Source organism: Rana temporaria, chromosome 1 (genome assembly GCF_905171775.1).
Source record: "Rana temporaria chromosome 1, aRanTem1.1, whole genome shotgun sequence".
Lineage (NCBI taxonomy): Eukaryota > Metazoa > Chordata > Amphibia > Anura > Ranidae > Rana > Rana temporaria.
In genome coordinates, this window is record NC_053489.1 from 579448181 (window position 1) to 579464240 (window position 16060).

The following is a 16060-nucleotide window of genomic DNA, read 5'->3' on the forward strand; positions in this document are numbered from 1 at the left end:
TGATTAGCAACCTTGCCTAACAACTGTTGAGATAAACTCAATTTGTTTTATAGAAAGTCTATAGGTTGGAGAGAATAGAGCAATAAAGCCCAGTCATGGCTCAGTACTACTGTACGAAACACATGGCCATTATGTGTATATTATTACTTTATAGTATTACAGGGTTACATCTTACATTAACACTGGATTGGACATCATACAGGTCCAGGTTGCGAACAATATAGTCAGTCACAGCATCTTCCAAAGATTCGGGTCCCATGTGGGATGGAGACAAGGACTTCCTTACACGGAGTTTAAATTGTCTATATGCCATCTTGGCTGCATGGAAGGATTCCTACACAGAACACACGAGAGATAAAGTGCATATCAGCTTTGTTTGAATCATATCACATCATTCACAACAGCAATTGTAATAAATCTTTATTACTACCAATTGATTTCTGTGCACAGAAAGGTACCATTGGTTATCCTGTATGCTACACTTTAGGGCAAGAAACTACCAGAAGCCATTAAATATGCTCTAAACTGTAATGTTATGATGTTTAAAATAACCATTGTAACCAATACTGGAGTCTAAAAATGTCAGAAAAAACCTAACTCACAGTGGTGCACATGGTTTGGGCTCTGCTTTAAAACTCATAATTTTGGCCTCCTATTGGACATATACAGCAAACGGCATCTGACAGTCCTGACCATTCCTGGCCAATGATTTTGGCTTTACATGCAATCTTTACTGTGTTGAAAACCGCCACTATGAAAGGCTTCCAATGCCCGCTACTAGTTCCTAAATATCTCAGGGGTGACTTTGATGTGAAGTGATTATTAGAAGCCTCTACACATAGAGGGCCTATCTGTGCATAAACAGCCAATGACACCTACAACTCAATACCTTGTAGGTTACAGTTTACAACATAGATGTGTACTGCGTCTGCATCTAAACTGATACAAACATATAGCCCTGGTTTATAGACAACATGTAGTGGAATTTATCAAAAAGTATAAAGACATATTTCCATACCACAGTGGCAATAAAAATTATTCTCTGCACCATCTCAAGGTCATCTATGTAACGTCTCAACAGAGTCTGTGCATCTAGACGATCATTGGCATAGATGTCATTGAATCTGGATATTAGCCGGCTGTGACGGGAAGAGTTGGTAAGCTGGGCTGCTGTAGGAGACTCACTCCTGGCAAACGGGCTGGCTGATCTGCTGGAGTGACGTATTGGGCTTGGAGAGCGACTCCTAGAAAGCCTAAATTGTGAACAACAGAAAGAATAAAGTTGTGTATGTTAAAATGATCACTAAATGAAATATTTTCAGACCTATATACATATCATAAGAATGTAGATACATAAAATGTGCTTTAAAGGAAGGCTAAGCAATAATGTAGGAGTGTCCAAACTATGGCCCATGGGTCACATGCGGCCCAAGACAGCTATTAATGTTGATTTTTGTTTTTTGTACAATTTTTTAAAATTTATTTTAAACTTAGCGAACACATGCAGCCGAAGAAGAATTGTCATTGTCTCTTTTGTTTCATTCTTTTTTATTAAAGATTAGAAAAATACAGAACATGTATCATAGCATCAAAAATCGGTGTACAATGCATATAATCTCAATAATTGAGCATGGAAGCAATCATTAGAAAGCACAATATGACATGAGCATGGTACATGCTGCTACGGACACAGTCAACAACAATTCAGTGAATCATCCAGGCTGTGTACATAGAGAAAGGTAGGGAGAAAAGAGAAGGGTAGGGAAAAGGAACAAAAAAAAAACAAAAACAAAAACGTACCTTGTCAAAATACAAATAACACCTAAACAACAGACTTGGTACGACAAGCATCTAGAATGCAAAGTGCGAGCTGTGGGTCGGTCAGGGAAAAGAAGAGAAAGAGGTAGAAAGAGAGAGAGAGAGGTCAGGCCTGAGAACAGCAAAATCAGTCAATTAACTTTTACCGGTCTTTGACCCAGAGGGTCCACAACTGCCAATGACGGTCAAAAATTTGCCTAGAGCCGTGTTTATACGCCAGTAAGTTCTCATAAGCAAAGTTTTGTTTCACTATATCAACCAGCTCTGACACGTTGGGAGATAAGTTGGATTTCCATTTCCTGGCGATTAACAGCCTAGCAGCTAATAGGATGTGGGTGACAATTTTTCGGCAATCTGGGGGGTAGAGATCTATACCTACATTGAGAATTGCTAAGGCGGGAGAAGGTTGAGTAATAATCCCCGTAATTTCAGAAATTGTACAAAACACCTTGTTCCAGAAGCTGGTGAGGTGTCTACATGACCAAAAAATGTGCATGAGCTGGCCCACCCCCCCACAGCCCCTCCAACACAACGGGGAATATGAAGCTATAAATTTAGACAGTCTGTACGGAGTGAGGTACCATCTCAGGGCAATTTTGTGGGCTAGTTCCCAATGGTTAGCACATTTGGAAGCTTGGTAGATGGCCTTAAAAGCTGACTGCCATTGATAGGTGGTAAAAGATTCCCCCAGGTCTGTTTCCCATTTTTGGTAAGGGGTGGATTTATGGAAATTAAGTTTGCTCTGTAGCATGTTGTAGAATAGGGAAGTACCTTTGATTGAGGAAGGAGCATCTATAAAGAAGCGCCAACTCTGTTTATATAAAGTTATTTCAGGGGGGGCAAGGGAATTGAGGAGATGAGATAGTTGGAGGTATAGGTAATAGTCTGTAGCAGGAATGTGGAATTCAGACTGGATCTGAACAAAGGACTTGAGAGTATTATTATTTAGTAATTGTTGGAGGGTTGAGATACCGTTCCTTTCCCAGGATTGAAAAGATACATTAGGGATTATGAGCTCCACTACCCTAATTGGAGTAGGTACAGATACTCCCTGATCTTGAGGGGGTTTCATGGAGCAAAGTATTCTCCACGCCTCTAAGGAGGCCTGAGTAGAGGGAGGCAATTGGTTTAGTGTTCTCGGCTTCCAAGCATCAGCTAGTAGCATATGCTTAAGTGAGGGGGTAGAACTACACTGTCTTTCAACATCTATCCAAAGTTTGTCTGACGTCATCGAAAACCAATTTTTGAGCTGGGTTAGGTGAGTAGCTACCCAATAATCACGCAGATCTACCATTCCCATGCCTCCAGCATACCTATGTTTTAGCAGTTGGGCATGTGAACATCTTGGTTTCATTTTCTGCCAGACAAAGTTTTTCAAGATTTTATTAAGCGCGACCAGGTGTGTTTTTTTTAATAGGCATGGGAAGTGTTCTAAAAAGGTATAGAATTTGGGGTAGCATAAATATTTTAAAAGTAGCTAAACGGCCCGTCCAGGAGAGTTCACATTTAGACATTTTTTGTGCATCCCTGTCATTGTCTCTTTAATGGACTTTTATAAGTTTTATCTTCCAAAATTAAAAATATCCCACTCTTCACGATCCCGCCTTAGGGCTTTTTCACATGAGCGGACTGATCAGGTGGACCCGATCGGACCATTCAGTCTCCTCTATGGAAAAGCGGGGTGTGAATGGACATGTGTTCGTTACCACCTGCTGACATCCGATCTGATCCTGTCCGCTAAATCGTTCCCCATCTGTCTGGAGAATCGGATCAGATGACAGTTGGGTGAAAATGGACAGGCGGTCTGTATAAATTTGACTGCCCATAGAGGAGAGTGGACCGTGTCTGTGTCCGCTCTGAATAAGCATATGTTTTATGTTGCCCTCTTTTAAATTACAAAAAAAAAATAATAACGTTTTATTTCTCAGATAGGTTCACAATCTATATCAGTCATCATTAAAGGAGAAGTCCAGCCTGAGCTTATTTAGTTGGGCTTCTCCTAAGGGTCACAGGAGTACAATTTGTTTTGCACTCCTGTGACCCATTTTCAGCAGAGAGCGGTCTGAAGTCCGCTCTCTGCTGACGTCACACAAATCAGTCCAGGCACCACGTCATCACGAATCTGGATGTCTGGACCTGTCGGGTACCTGTTCTGATACCTGTCCCAGCCTTTCAGCGAGCCGATGAGACGCTAAGATGGCTTCTCCCTGCCCCTCCACAGCTCAGCGCTCCAGTGAGCCAGTGTTCTCAGTGCAGAGACGCCAGGGACAGATGCAGCATTGGTTGGATGCTGCATCCACCTAGGTAAGTATGATTATGGGGGGGAGGGGGGAAATTGCCATACTTCTCTTTTAACTTGTGATCTTTCTGACTTTCTCTGCTTATCAGCTATCCTTATTGTTAAAGCCCCGTACACACAGGCAAAATGTTGGGAGTAATTTGCTGGTTCAAAAAAATTGGGCGACATTCTGTCTGTGTGTATTTCAGCATGTCAGATAGAAGCTGGCCAGTCGGCCGACTTCTGTCGGATGTGCATGGTGGAAAACCAACATCTGAACAACTCCGGATCAGTGCTCTCAACCAATGATGAAGAGTGCTGATCAGAGTGTTTTGGTGGGGGGGGCTTTCCTCCTGTCAGAACACAACAGCTCAGCGGGGGAGATCGCTGGACTAACCTCACATAGTTAGTACAGTGTACTCACATAGTTAGTCCAAAGTTTGGACACCACTGCAATAATGTGTTAGGAATAGAAACTACTGCCTTTTACTAATAGAATTTGTTGAATAGATGGGCAGGGATGTTCTATCACACCATATCATAGGCTAAACTAATAGCCAGAAGACTCTGATTAGAAAAATATAGACAGGAGCCTCTCATACAGAAACATTCAAGTCCTATCTAGCCATTTAATAAAAACATATTTTTTCCTTTTTCCATTAGCCCGTTAAATGCTCAGACAGGCTAAGAAAAGATTAAAAAGATGTTAAGTTGAAGACAAATAAATGTGGCTATATTTTCTACAGAATGTGATGTGAGCACACAGCTGGTAACTATGCCTGGCCATGGGCAGAACTCATTCTTTCTCTAATTTACTAATAATAGTAATCTAACAAACTTTTATATGATGGTAAAATTGTAAAATTCAGAGATGAAAAAGCATTCTACTAGAAGATAATTTTTCAACTTGTTTATAATTGTATCCTGTTAGAAAATCAATTTTCCAACATCACGCCTATAGTATTTGTACTTACTTACGAGGGCCTTATGAGTAAGCATGCTTAGTATGCAATGTGTCAAGACTCCTTATTTTATGAATTATTGTAATAAACCTCTGAGCAGCAAGCACCATAAACCATTTCTTGACATTTATCAAACCATATCTTTGTAGATCCTTGTGCACATGGACACAGTGTTGCTGGCACAGAAAAGGGTCTACCTCCAAACAGTTGCCACACATACAATGGTCTAAATGTCTCTTTTACGCTGTAGCCTTTTGTTCCTTTGATCATGAAAGCATTAATGTACAACAAATATGATTAATAATTGTGTCAGATAGGAACACGGATCCTAACCTCTCTGTGAATAAGCAGATCATGAAGGAACTGCAGATCACACAAAGCAGCTCCTCAATTTTGATATATATTTTTTATGTAATTTGCAGAGAATCATTTAACCAATAGGAAAAACATAACACGGATAATGATGATCTCACTTCATAGATTCCTTTTGAAACAATACCTTCCATGGAGCACACTTTTTTCTGCTGATAAAATTGAGATTTCATCCTTTAGCAGGCGGATTTGGCGTTCATAGTCCTCAATTGAATCTATTTTCCTCATATCCAGTTTGTCTTCAGCTGTCCTTAAACTGTAAGTATGAAAAAATCAGGGGTTAATTCAGTTATGTAAGATTTCTGTATGTATTCAGATGACAAATTCAGTGCAGTTGTTCATACTCTGCTTTCAGCTGCAGTATCTCCTCCTCGGTGGCTAGGAGAGTGGTTGCCGACTTTGTTTTTGTCTCTTCAAGTTCCATTTGGGTTTCAAGCAGGCTAAAAATAAATGAATAATAAAAATAAAAAAAAATGTTTGTTTATTGCTCTGGCCTATCTTATATATACTGTATATATCTTATATATTCACAATAAATTGAGCCCAGCAATCAATAATTTCTTACTTACACTAATACACAGGCAAACTCTATTGTGTTATATATATATATATATATATATATATATATATATATATATATATATATATATATATATATATATATATATATATATATATCATATGGTTAAGGTATGACTAAAGGTAAAACTATTACAAATTTTGGATAGAGTATTGAGGGATTAAAAAGGGAGGGGAAGTCACCCACTCTGTTTGTCCTGTTTACTAAAATAAATAGTGATAAGCGCAACCTCTAAATGGGTATTAAAATAAGCGTAATAAATATATGCAATCCAAAAACATGATAGGATGGTAAAATCCAAAATGTTCAATATAAATGTCGACATTTGACATTTATTTTGAACATTTTGGATTTTACCATCCTATCACGTTTTTGGATTGCATATATTTATTACGCTTATTTTAATACCCATTTAGAGGTTGCGCTTATCACTTTTTATTTTATTCCATGTTATAGTGCACTTGTACACTTTATAGATTGAGCTGCCATTTCACATAGACTTTATGCTTTTGTCACCTTATTTATTCACCCAATTCACGAGGCAAGCGCTAGAGACCCGCCTTTCAATTTGTCCCGTTTACTGTTATCAACAAGAGTGAAAGTGAAAGAAAACCCCAAATTTTGACTTCAGAATAGGAAAAAAAGTGGAAATCTTCCAATGGAGACACTAGTTCTGGTGACAACTGAGATCCCCTCACTTTGGAGGAATTTCCTCTCACTTACAGTTTTGGGGACAATTCAGGAGGTGAAAGGAAATCTTCCCAATGGGACTCACATGGCACACAAAACACTGGCAAGGGTTATAAACCTCCCTTACTTTATTCAAATTGAAAAAAAAAAAAGGTTTTGCTTTTAGTTCTAGTCTAAATAAATCTTTCTCGACATTGAAATGCCTCCGGAATCCTTGAAAAAACTTCAGGTCTTGAGGAACCCCAGAAATTATTTTCTGTTCTATGGTTCATGGGAGATTAGCATGATTAGTTAGATGTAGATATATTAATAAAAAATAAAAGCATGAATAAAAATGTACTCTTACATTTGGGGGTCAATTTATAAAAATATTTTACCAATCACGCAAAAGTCACAAACAATGTCTGTAATATCTAACATTCCATAGCATTCAAGCCTCAGACCCCGTACACACGTCTGAGAAACTCAACGAGCAAAACACATTGTTTTGCTCGTCGAGTTCCTTGTGAAGCTGCAGAGGATCTCGGCGAGCCAAGTTTCCCCATTGACTAACGAGGAAATAGAGAACATGTTCTCTATTTGGCTCGACGAGTTCCTCGTCGGCTTCCTCGGCCAAAATCGTACACACGACCGGGTTTCTCGGCAGAATGCGGCTCCGATCGAGTTTCTGGCTGAATTCTGCCGAGAAACTTGGTCGTGTGTACTGGGCCTAAGAGAAATTAAGCCTTAAGAACCTTCAACTGGAAGAGGTGAAGAACAGTTGACCAACAGAAAAAGTAGTCCAACACTATAGGCTAAAAATATTAGATGATAAGAGGAAATAAAATGAGAAAGACTTCTGCTAAGTGTAAGATTTCTGCCCTCACCACTTAAGGTGGTAGTAAACTCTGTTACAACACCTATAGTACGGCTTATGCTTCGTACACACGACCGGTTTTCCCGATGGGAAAACTGTCATGTTTTCTTTTGGTCGGGAAAACCGGCCGTGTGTATGCTCCCTAGCAGTTTTCCCGACAGAAAAACTGCAGGGAAAAAAATTAGAACATGTTCTTTTTTTCCCCGCAGTTTTCCTATGGGGAAACACTGCTGTGGAGCATACACATGGCCGGTTTTCCCGACCAAAGCTCTCAGGTAGTTTTCCTGTCGAGAAAACCGGCTGTGTGTACACAGGGAAAAGTGATCCTCGGGTTTCCCGGCAGTCTTTTGACCGCAGTCTTTTGACCACCAAGAAACCCGATCATGTGTACAAGGCATTACATATAGGTACTGTAAATATCGCCTAAACTTGCAAAGGTTAGGAGATATTCAAAGTGCATGCAGCCGATGAAATTACAGACGGATGCACTCTGAAGGTCTGGTCTACAGTACAGGACCTTCAGAGCCCAAGCCACGTTATCACGCCCCTGGCCACTCATGTAGCCAGAAGCCGAAAACCCGGAAAGGAAGACCAGGGGGAAATTTTTAGCTGTCTCAGCGGTGACATCGCAGCGCTGGAGGGCTTCGTTATAAGGTAAGTCTATCATAATGTGCTAGTATGCGATGCATAGTACCACATTATGACATTGCCTTGCAGGGAATTTTTTAACCATCTGCGGTGTATTACAGCTTTAATGAATCAGCCCCTGCAGAGAATAAATTGCTATACAGAACTGATACAATGTTGCAGAAACAAACTCTGATAAACTTTGTTTAAGTGATCTGTGAAAGGTTTTCTTGGGGAACAAAAATTAATGTATTTTCTGCATTGTTGTATCTATTCTGTATCACAGTTACCTCTCTGCAGTAGTTGATTCTTTATACTAAAATATGTTATTACTTTAATTGACAGTTCCACCCAGTGGTCATAAAGATGTATTTTCCTGATTCACACATTCAAATTGGAGAGAAAATAGCCCAATAGCATTAATTTTTACTTCCATTCAAACAAAATGAATGTACATGCAGTTTGACAGGACAGACAGTTCTACCATTTTTACTTTAAATAAATACACCCCTTAGCATACAGTGCAGAGATTTCTCTCATATTATTGTATTTTCTGGTCAAATGTTCTTAACCTACAGTCTTAGGCCTTGTACACACAACTGTTTTCCTCTGCAAAAACCATCGAGAAAAATGCTGGCAGAGCTTTTTTGCAGAGAAAAACGGTCGTGTGTATGTTTTTCGTCGAGAAAACTGTTGTGAATCTCGATGAGAAAAAAAGAGAACATGCTCTATTTTTTCTTGTCGGGAGTCTCAATTTTTTCGTTGTGGTTCTCGTCGGCTGGTTTACGACGAGTAACATGTTTGTGTGTATGCTTAGAAACCCGCACATGCTCAGAATAAAGTATGAGACGGTAGTGCACCTTCGGTAAAAGTAGTATTCGTAATAGAGATAGCACATTGGTCACGCTGTAACAGACTGAAAAGCGCGAATCGTCTCTCACCAAACTTTTACTTAACACGTGGTAACATGAGATTAGCAAAAGCAGCCCCAAGGGTGGCGCCAATGGAATCAAACCTCCCCTTTATAGTGCCGTTGTACATGTTGTACGTCACCGCGTTTGAGAACGACGAGTTTTGTCTCGACAGTGTGTATGCAAGGAAAGCTTGACAAGAATCTCGTCGAGGAAAACTACGTTTCATTTTACGACGAGATTCTCGGTCGTGTGTACGAGGCATAAGGCTATTTTCTCTATTGGTCAAATGATCTTCAGGTCAAGTGTTCTTAAGGCTATTTTCTTTTAGAATCGAATGCTTCACAGATGTTTTGCTGTGAATGTTGTATCGAATAAATAATTTGCAGTTTTTGGCTTTGAGTGTAAAGGTGAGGTTGGAAGCCTAAGTCAAGGTATGCATTAACATTTCACTCACTCTTGTCTCACAGAGTTCAGTTCCGTTCGTGTAGTGGCCAGCTGGGTCTCCAACCTGTGCAGATCCCTTTCCTGCGACGATGACAGTTCCCTTAGTCGTTTGTCTCTTTCTAGTGATTCCTGACAAGTAAGAATATTCAGTCATTTGTGCACAATCGTAGGCTGAAGTTATTGCTGGGCTTTACTGCTTTTTAGTATGCATATTTCTTTATTTTTTGCCTTTTGCTGTACCTTTTTTTCAATGCAACTAAAGTTGGCCATACACAGCTCACATTTCAGCTGATTCCTATGGAATCAGACAGAATTAAAACTGTGGGCAGCCCTGCAAGCAGGGTGCAGCTGCCTAAATACAATAGCCAGCAGAGGAGGTTCCTCCATCCATGCCAGGGTCTGAATGAGAGAAATCAAGCCGTGTATGGCTAGCATTAAAGGGAATGTAGGCTAGATTCACACTTTACATAGTTTCATAACTATTTAACATTTGTTCCATGTGTTTTGGGTGCTTACATGTGGTTCTAATCTATTTCATCATGTGTTTTGTAGCAGTTCTCTGCACACACTCTTGTCTGAAAATAATATAAAATATATACTACATACAAAATACATTAAAAACTTAAATATAGTGTGTTCTACTGAATTAAAATACACTGTATACAGGCAGTCCCCGATTATGAATGAGCTAGGGACTGTAGGTTTGTTCTTAAGTCAAATTTGTTCGTAAGTCAGAACAATACCTTTTTTAAGTGTAACTCCAGCCAGGCGCTTCTGGCTGTGCAATGTGGGTAGTTCCGGGTGCTTCTGGGCATGAAGTCCTGTATGTGGGACATGCAGTACATGTAGTACTGCAGTGTGGGATGTGTCCCGTGCTGCGAGATGGCTACTCACCGATTTCTGAGACCAGCGTGGAGCGCAAGCTGCCGGCAGTGACGTCACGCCGCCTCCGTTCATAAGTAGAAGTTGCTCGCATGTCAGATGTTCGTAACTTGGGGACTGCCTGTATATGTTTAACTGGCTTACTTTTAATCACTGTGATATCCAAAATCCCTCCTGACGCAGAAAAATTCATTAATTTTTAATGGGGAAGATTTACTAAAACTGGTGCACACAGCTTTCCAGAGTAACCAACCCGCTTCTTACATCAGCTTGTTCAGTTAAATTGGTTGTAAACCCACTTTTTTCACTTTTACCTACAGGTAAGCCTATAATAAGGCTTACCTGTAGGTATAAAGAATATCTCCTAAACCTGTACGGTTTAGGAGATATTCCCCTCGCAATGCGCCGCTGATTGCAGCGGCGCATGTGCAGGGGGGATCCACGGCGAAAGGACCGGCAGCCGCCGGACCTTGCCGAATTTAAATCTCCCACGCGCACTCGCGGGAGTGACGTCATCGCCGCTCCAGCCAATCACAGCGCTGGAGCGGCAATACCCGGAAGACAAGCCGGAGCAAGATGACATCTCGCTCGGCGTGGACCAGGTAAGTGTTCTTCACCTCGTTCCGAGGTAAGTATTTCATAATCAGCCAGTATGCTGTGCATACTAGCTGATTATGCCTTTTGCCTTGCAGGTTTGAAGAAAAAAAAATGTTTATGCGGTTTACAACCGCTTTCAGCTTTTGACAAAAAACTAGAAGCTTATTGGTTATTATGTACAGCTCCACCAGATTCTGTGTGCACTAGTTTTAGTAAATCCCCCCCAAATGTGTCACTGCACTGTAGGGTTGATTGATTTGTACTAGATTTAAACTATATTCTCTGTTGTGTTTTATTTTTTGACTGTATTATATAGCCTGGAACTGTTTTGATTGTGTTTGACTCCAACCCCTGAGTTCTTATCTCTGTATAGCATGGGTGCTCAACCTGTGGCCCTTCAGCTATTGCAGAACTAGAATTCCCATGAGGTATTGCAAGCCACTGACAGTTACAAGCATGACTCCCAAAGGCAGAGGCATGATGGGACTTGTAGTTCTGCAACAACTGGAGGGCCACAGGTTGAGCACCTATACTGTATAGGTTTCAAATCACAACATGGCATTTACGTATCTTCATTCCCACAGGGGAATATAGGGAAGGTATATGCTTTTGGGGAGATGAAAAGTTAAAGAAGATCTATTATTCTAATTTTTATTTTTCAGTTATGTACCCGATGGGACAAAGTACATGTAGTACTTTGTATCATTTTGCTGGGTGCTTACTAACCCTAGTTATGAGGTCCAACCTGCTGTCCTGTCCCCCTACCACAGCCAATCCAACAACATCTATGAAAGACATGATTTAAAGCTGCAGATTATCCCAACTGTGAGCACTTTACTTAGACAAGCAATGACAAGTCGAATGCATGGAGGTGGAAGGGACCAGTCAGCTTCTGCATTCCTCTTGCCATTGCTTGTCTCTGGAAAGTGCTCACAGTTAAGATAAGCTGCTATTAATCAGCTGTTGTCTGTTGTCAGATTGGCCCAGCAGAAGGAGAGGGCAGCTAAGTTAACAAGATGGAGAGAAAGCACCCAGCCATGTGGGATGAAAAATTGGGACAACTACATTGTACAAATACTTTGTCTCATAGGGGAAAAGGCTATAAAAAAAATATTATAGAGCTTAGCATTCTCAAGTTTGTGCTATGTTATATACTGTTAAAATCTTAATAAAACAGATTCAACATATTTATAGATCTTCTTTAAGTTGTGTCCTTGCTCTGTATTAAACAGAAAATACACTTTAGGTATCCATTGTTCAAAGTGGCTGGGATTCAATGTAACATATTGTTACTACTGTATAATTCAAGTTCAATAGCAAGACAATTTTTTTACATTTTACTCAGCATAATAGACACATAATTAAAGAGTATCTGTGTCCAAAATGTGTTTTGTAGTTTTGGATAGTTATGGGGAGGATTAAAACTCCTATCTGCATTTGGGAGCTATATTGGCGAGATTCCTTCACTTCCTGTCCAAAACACATACCTACCTGTTCCCCTGCGGGAGAGAAGATAAGTAGACTCTATGTTGCAATCTGAAACTTATATAGGGATGAGAACTCATGCGACAGAGATGGGCCAAACACAATCTAAGCAGTTCCCATCTATGTAATACAATCAGCTACCACAGAAAGCACTGGCCACCCTTTAGTAAACCTAGGTAAATCGTAACTGTGAGGCCACACTTGTCTATACAAAATCTCATACACTACAATTGCTTTATACCTGAAGAAGAGAGAAACTACTATCAGCACACAGCCCTGGAGAAGGGCCTGAGAAGCAAGTACCCAGCCATGGCAAGAAGCGACTCTTCAGTGTTTCCACACCAGCATACTGACCTCCTAGAAATGAAGAGAAGAAATGCCTTCATATTTAGTCAATATACCTGAGCCTTCTTCCAAAACTTATATAGCACAACACATGCAAACTGAATCGCCTCTGGGCGCTGCATCCATTCCGTGAGTGAAACCCTTTGACCTCAGAAGAGATGGGTTTTAATCCTTCTTCTGAAGGCCAAGTGGTCCAACTCCAATCGACTATACTATACTATACAATGCTATGTAATTAATAATGCTCAACAGCTACTTAATTAACATATGTAACCACTGTATATTGCAACATATGTTCTAACTCAGTAAAAAGTCCTAAGGTGTAAAAAGAGCAATGAGATTTTAAATTACTGCATTTAGTTCAATTAAAGGAGTTGTAAAGGAAAAATAAATTTTGCCTAAAATTAATGTCTGCAAGGTAAAATAGTGTAATGATTCTGTTAAAAAACGAGTAAATACCTATTAAATTCCTTCATCTATATCACCTCCGGCATTCTAGTTTCTGTTCTCTCATTCACTTCCTGGTTTGCATCGCTCGTTCATGTAAGAACTACATTTCCCAGTATGAATTGCGGCACGCCCAGTAATTCACACCTCCTTGAGGTCTCTAACACGTAGAGACCTGCCACACAGATGTAGTTCCCAGGAGGGGGCGAGCACCTTACTGACCACCGCAGTAAAGCCTCCTGTCACGGTGGTCAGTAAAAATCAGACAAGCAGGAAGTGAACAGAACAGAGAAGAAATAGAGCAACTTCTGAGCAAAAATGAACAATGAGGAAGTGAAAAGTGGAATGTCTGTAGGTAAAGGATGCTTATTATGAAAACATTTTTTTTCCTTAAAGTGGAGGTTTACCCGGAAATGTTAATTTTTAACCTTAGATTCCTGCTCATTTTGTCTAGGGGAATTGGCTATTTTTTTTAAAAACTAAGCTGTACTTACCGTTTTAGAGAGCGATCTTCTCCGCCACTTCCGGGTATGGGCTGCGGGACTGGGCGTTCCTATTTTGATTGACAGTCTTTCCGACAGGCTTCCGACGGTCGCATCCATCGCGTCACGATTTTCCGAAAGTAGCCGAACGTCGGTGCGCAGGCGCCGTATAGAGCCGCACCGACGTTCGGCTTCTTTCGGCTACTCGTGACGCGATGGATGCATCGTCGGAAGCCTGTCGGAAGACTGTCAATCAGAATAGGAACGCACAGTCCCGAAGACCATACCCGGAAGCGGCGGAGAACATCGCTCTCTAAAACGGTAAGTACAGCTTCGATTTTAAAACAACTAGCCGATTCCCCTAGACAAAATGAGCATCAATCTAAGGTTAAAAAAAATTTTTAGGGTGAACTCCCGCTTTAACAACCCCTTTAAGTATTGATTGCTGTGGGTTACTGAAGTGTTCAGATCTTCACTGCTCTTTGCATCTTCCCTTTGAGTAAGCAGATAAAATGGTATTCCACAGCTAAAGGCTTCTTACCTTCCCGGGCTGTAACGTTAAGAATTGTAAAGAGCTGACCCTGGATTCTCGAGTTCAACTCAATAAGCTCACAGCAAATGTTCAGATTGTGGTCACAAGAATTTATCTGTGAAATACAAAAGATACATATTTACAATATATCTTCTAAGATTTATTGCCTAAATTAGTGCATAGTAACACATTTTATGCATCAGGCAGCACAGTAAATTATTCTGTGCTTATAAAAAATGTATTATACAAGGTTTAAAAATTACTATTTATTAAAACCAGATTTTTAAAACAGGCTTCTCCAGGTTCACTGTACATTTTAAACACTCCACCATGTGCATGGGTCATGGAAAGAAATCAATTGTCCACTCAGGGATATATATATTCATTAATGGGAAATTAGGGAAATAGCCCAATATTTACCCCAAATTCTTTCAGCAACAAGAGAGAAGAAAATCAAATCATGTTTGTCCAACATTCACCAAATGAAAACAATTTTTTTGGACATTCCGAAAAATCTGTTTTTAATAGAAGGTTTTTTAGGCTGGGTTCACACTGTTGTACGGAGCGGCTCACAGCAGTGGTCTGGTGCGTCCCAGTTCTCCGTTTCAGGGACTAATCGGGCACAAATTTTGGGCTGAATTCGGACCTGAAACTGACCAGAAGATGCATAGAACTCTTCTGCAGCCGTCCCGGAGCTGTGTGAACAAACTCCATTGAGAGCCAGTTGGGCCCCGTACACACGAGCGAGTTTCTCGGTAGAATTCAGCCAGAAACTCGATCTGAGCTAAATTCTGCCGAGAAACCCGGCCGTGTGTACACTTTCGGCCGAGGAAGCCGACGAGTTCCTCGTCGAGCCAAATAGAGAACATGTTCTCTATTTCCTCGTTGTTCAATGAGGAAAGTTGGCTCGCCGAGATCCTCGGCGGCTCCACACAGAACTTGACGAGCAAAACGATGAGTTTTGCCCGTCGAGTTCCTCGGATGTGTGTACGGGGCCTGACAGTCTCCTGACATCGGAATTGGATAGGGGAAAACCCGCATTCAATTTGCACCAGCCTTAATGTAACATTTGCCCTATTTACCCTACCTACCTATTTATCTGTATTACCTTACACTAAAATTCTCCTGGTTGAGTTGTCAAATGCAATGATTTTCTATATATAGTGCTGAACCTGTGTTTTGTGTTCTTTCTAGAGTTGCCTTTTTTTCAACGTAAGAACTATTTAAAAAGCAGCTTGAGTATAGGAAGCTCATGTATTGTCCTTGCCCTCCTGGTTGATAACAATTGTCTTAATTTGTCTCCAAATCTGTTATGTACAATTTGTATTTTTGTTAACTGTCTTGTAAAATTTTATAGAATCTACTGAGATAAAAAACAGTTTGTTTCTCCTTGTCAGAGTAATAAAGCTTGGCACATCACACGTGCAGGCTGTTATCCTCATAGCAAGTGGGATAAAGTGTCCAACCCCTCTGCTATGCTGATATCATCCCACATGCCCTTCAAAATTGGAGGGGTTTAACCAAAAAATGGAGTCCTCTTCTGAAAGCACCAGCACCAAATGCTTTTGGGCACCCGGATCTTCAATGCCCCTAGGTTTAACTAATATTTACCAAGGTTTTTTATCAAGGTAATTATTCCAAGATTTCAGTGATGTCAAAACATATCCTGTGGTGAATCTTCAGCAGCAATTTTTTCAGAGAAGGAGCACAGCAACATTTCTTGTTGCATACTAGTACATTCTGGCATAA

The 16060-nt window shown here is 40.4% G+C and overlaps 1 protein-coding gene across 1 annotated transcript in view; it reads right to left on the reverse strand.

The window, feature by feature from the left end:
- SPATA18 (spermatogenesis associated 18) overlaps positions 1-16060 on the reverse strand; it is a 41197-nt gene that overhangs the window by 7472 nt on the left and 17665 nt on the right. Inside the window, exons 2-8 of the mRNA XM_040334902.1 lie at positions 14321-14426; positions 12747-12862; positions 9552-9670; positions 5775-5870; positions 5558-5686; positions 1019-1253; positions 176-334 (exon numbers count right to left, since the gene is read on the reverse strand). Coding sequence (XP_040190836.1) covers positions 176-334; positions 1019-1253; positions 5558-5686; positions 5775-5870; positions 9552-9670; positions 12747-12862; positions 14321-14426 — 960 coding nt within the window. The remainder of the gene's footprint in view (positions 1-175; positions 335-1018; positions 1254-5557; positions 5687-5774; positions 5871-9551; positions 9671-12746; positions 12863-14320; positions 14427-16060) is intronic.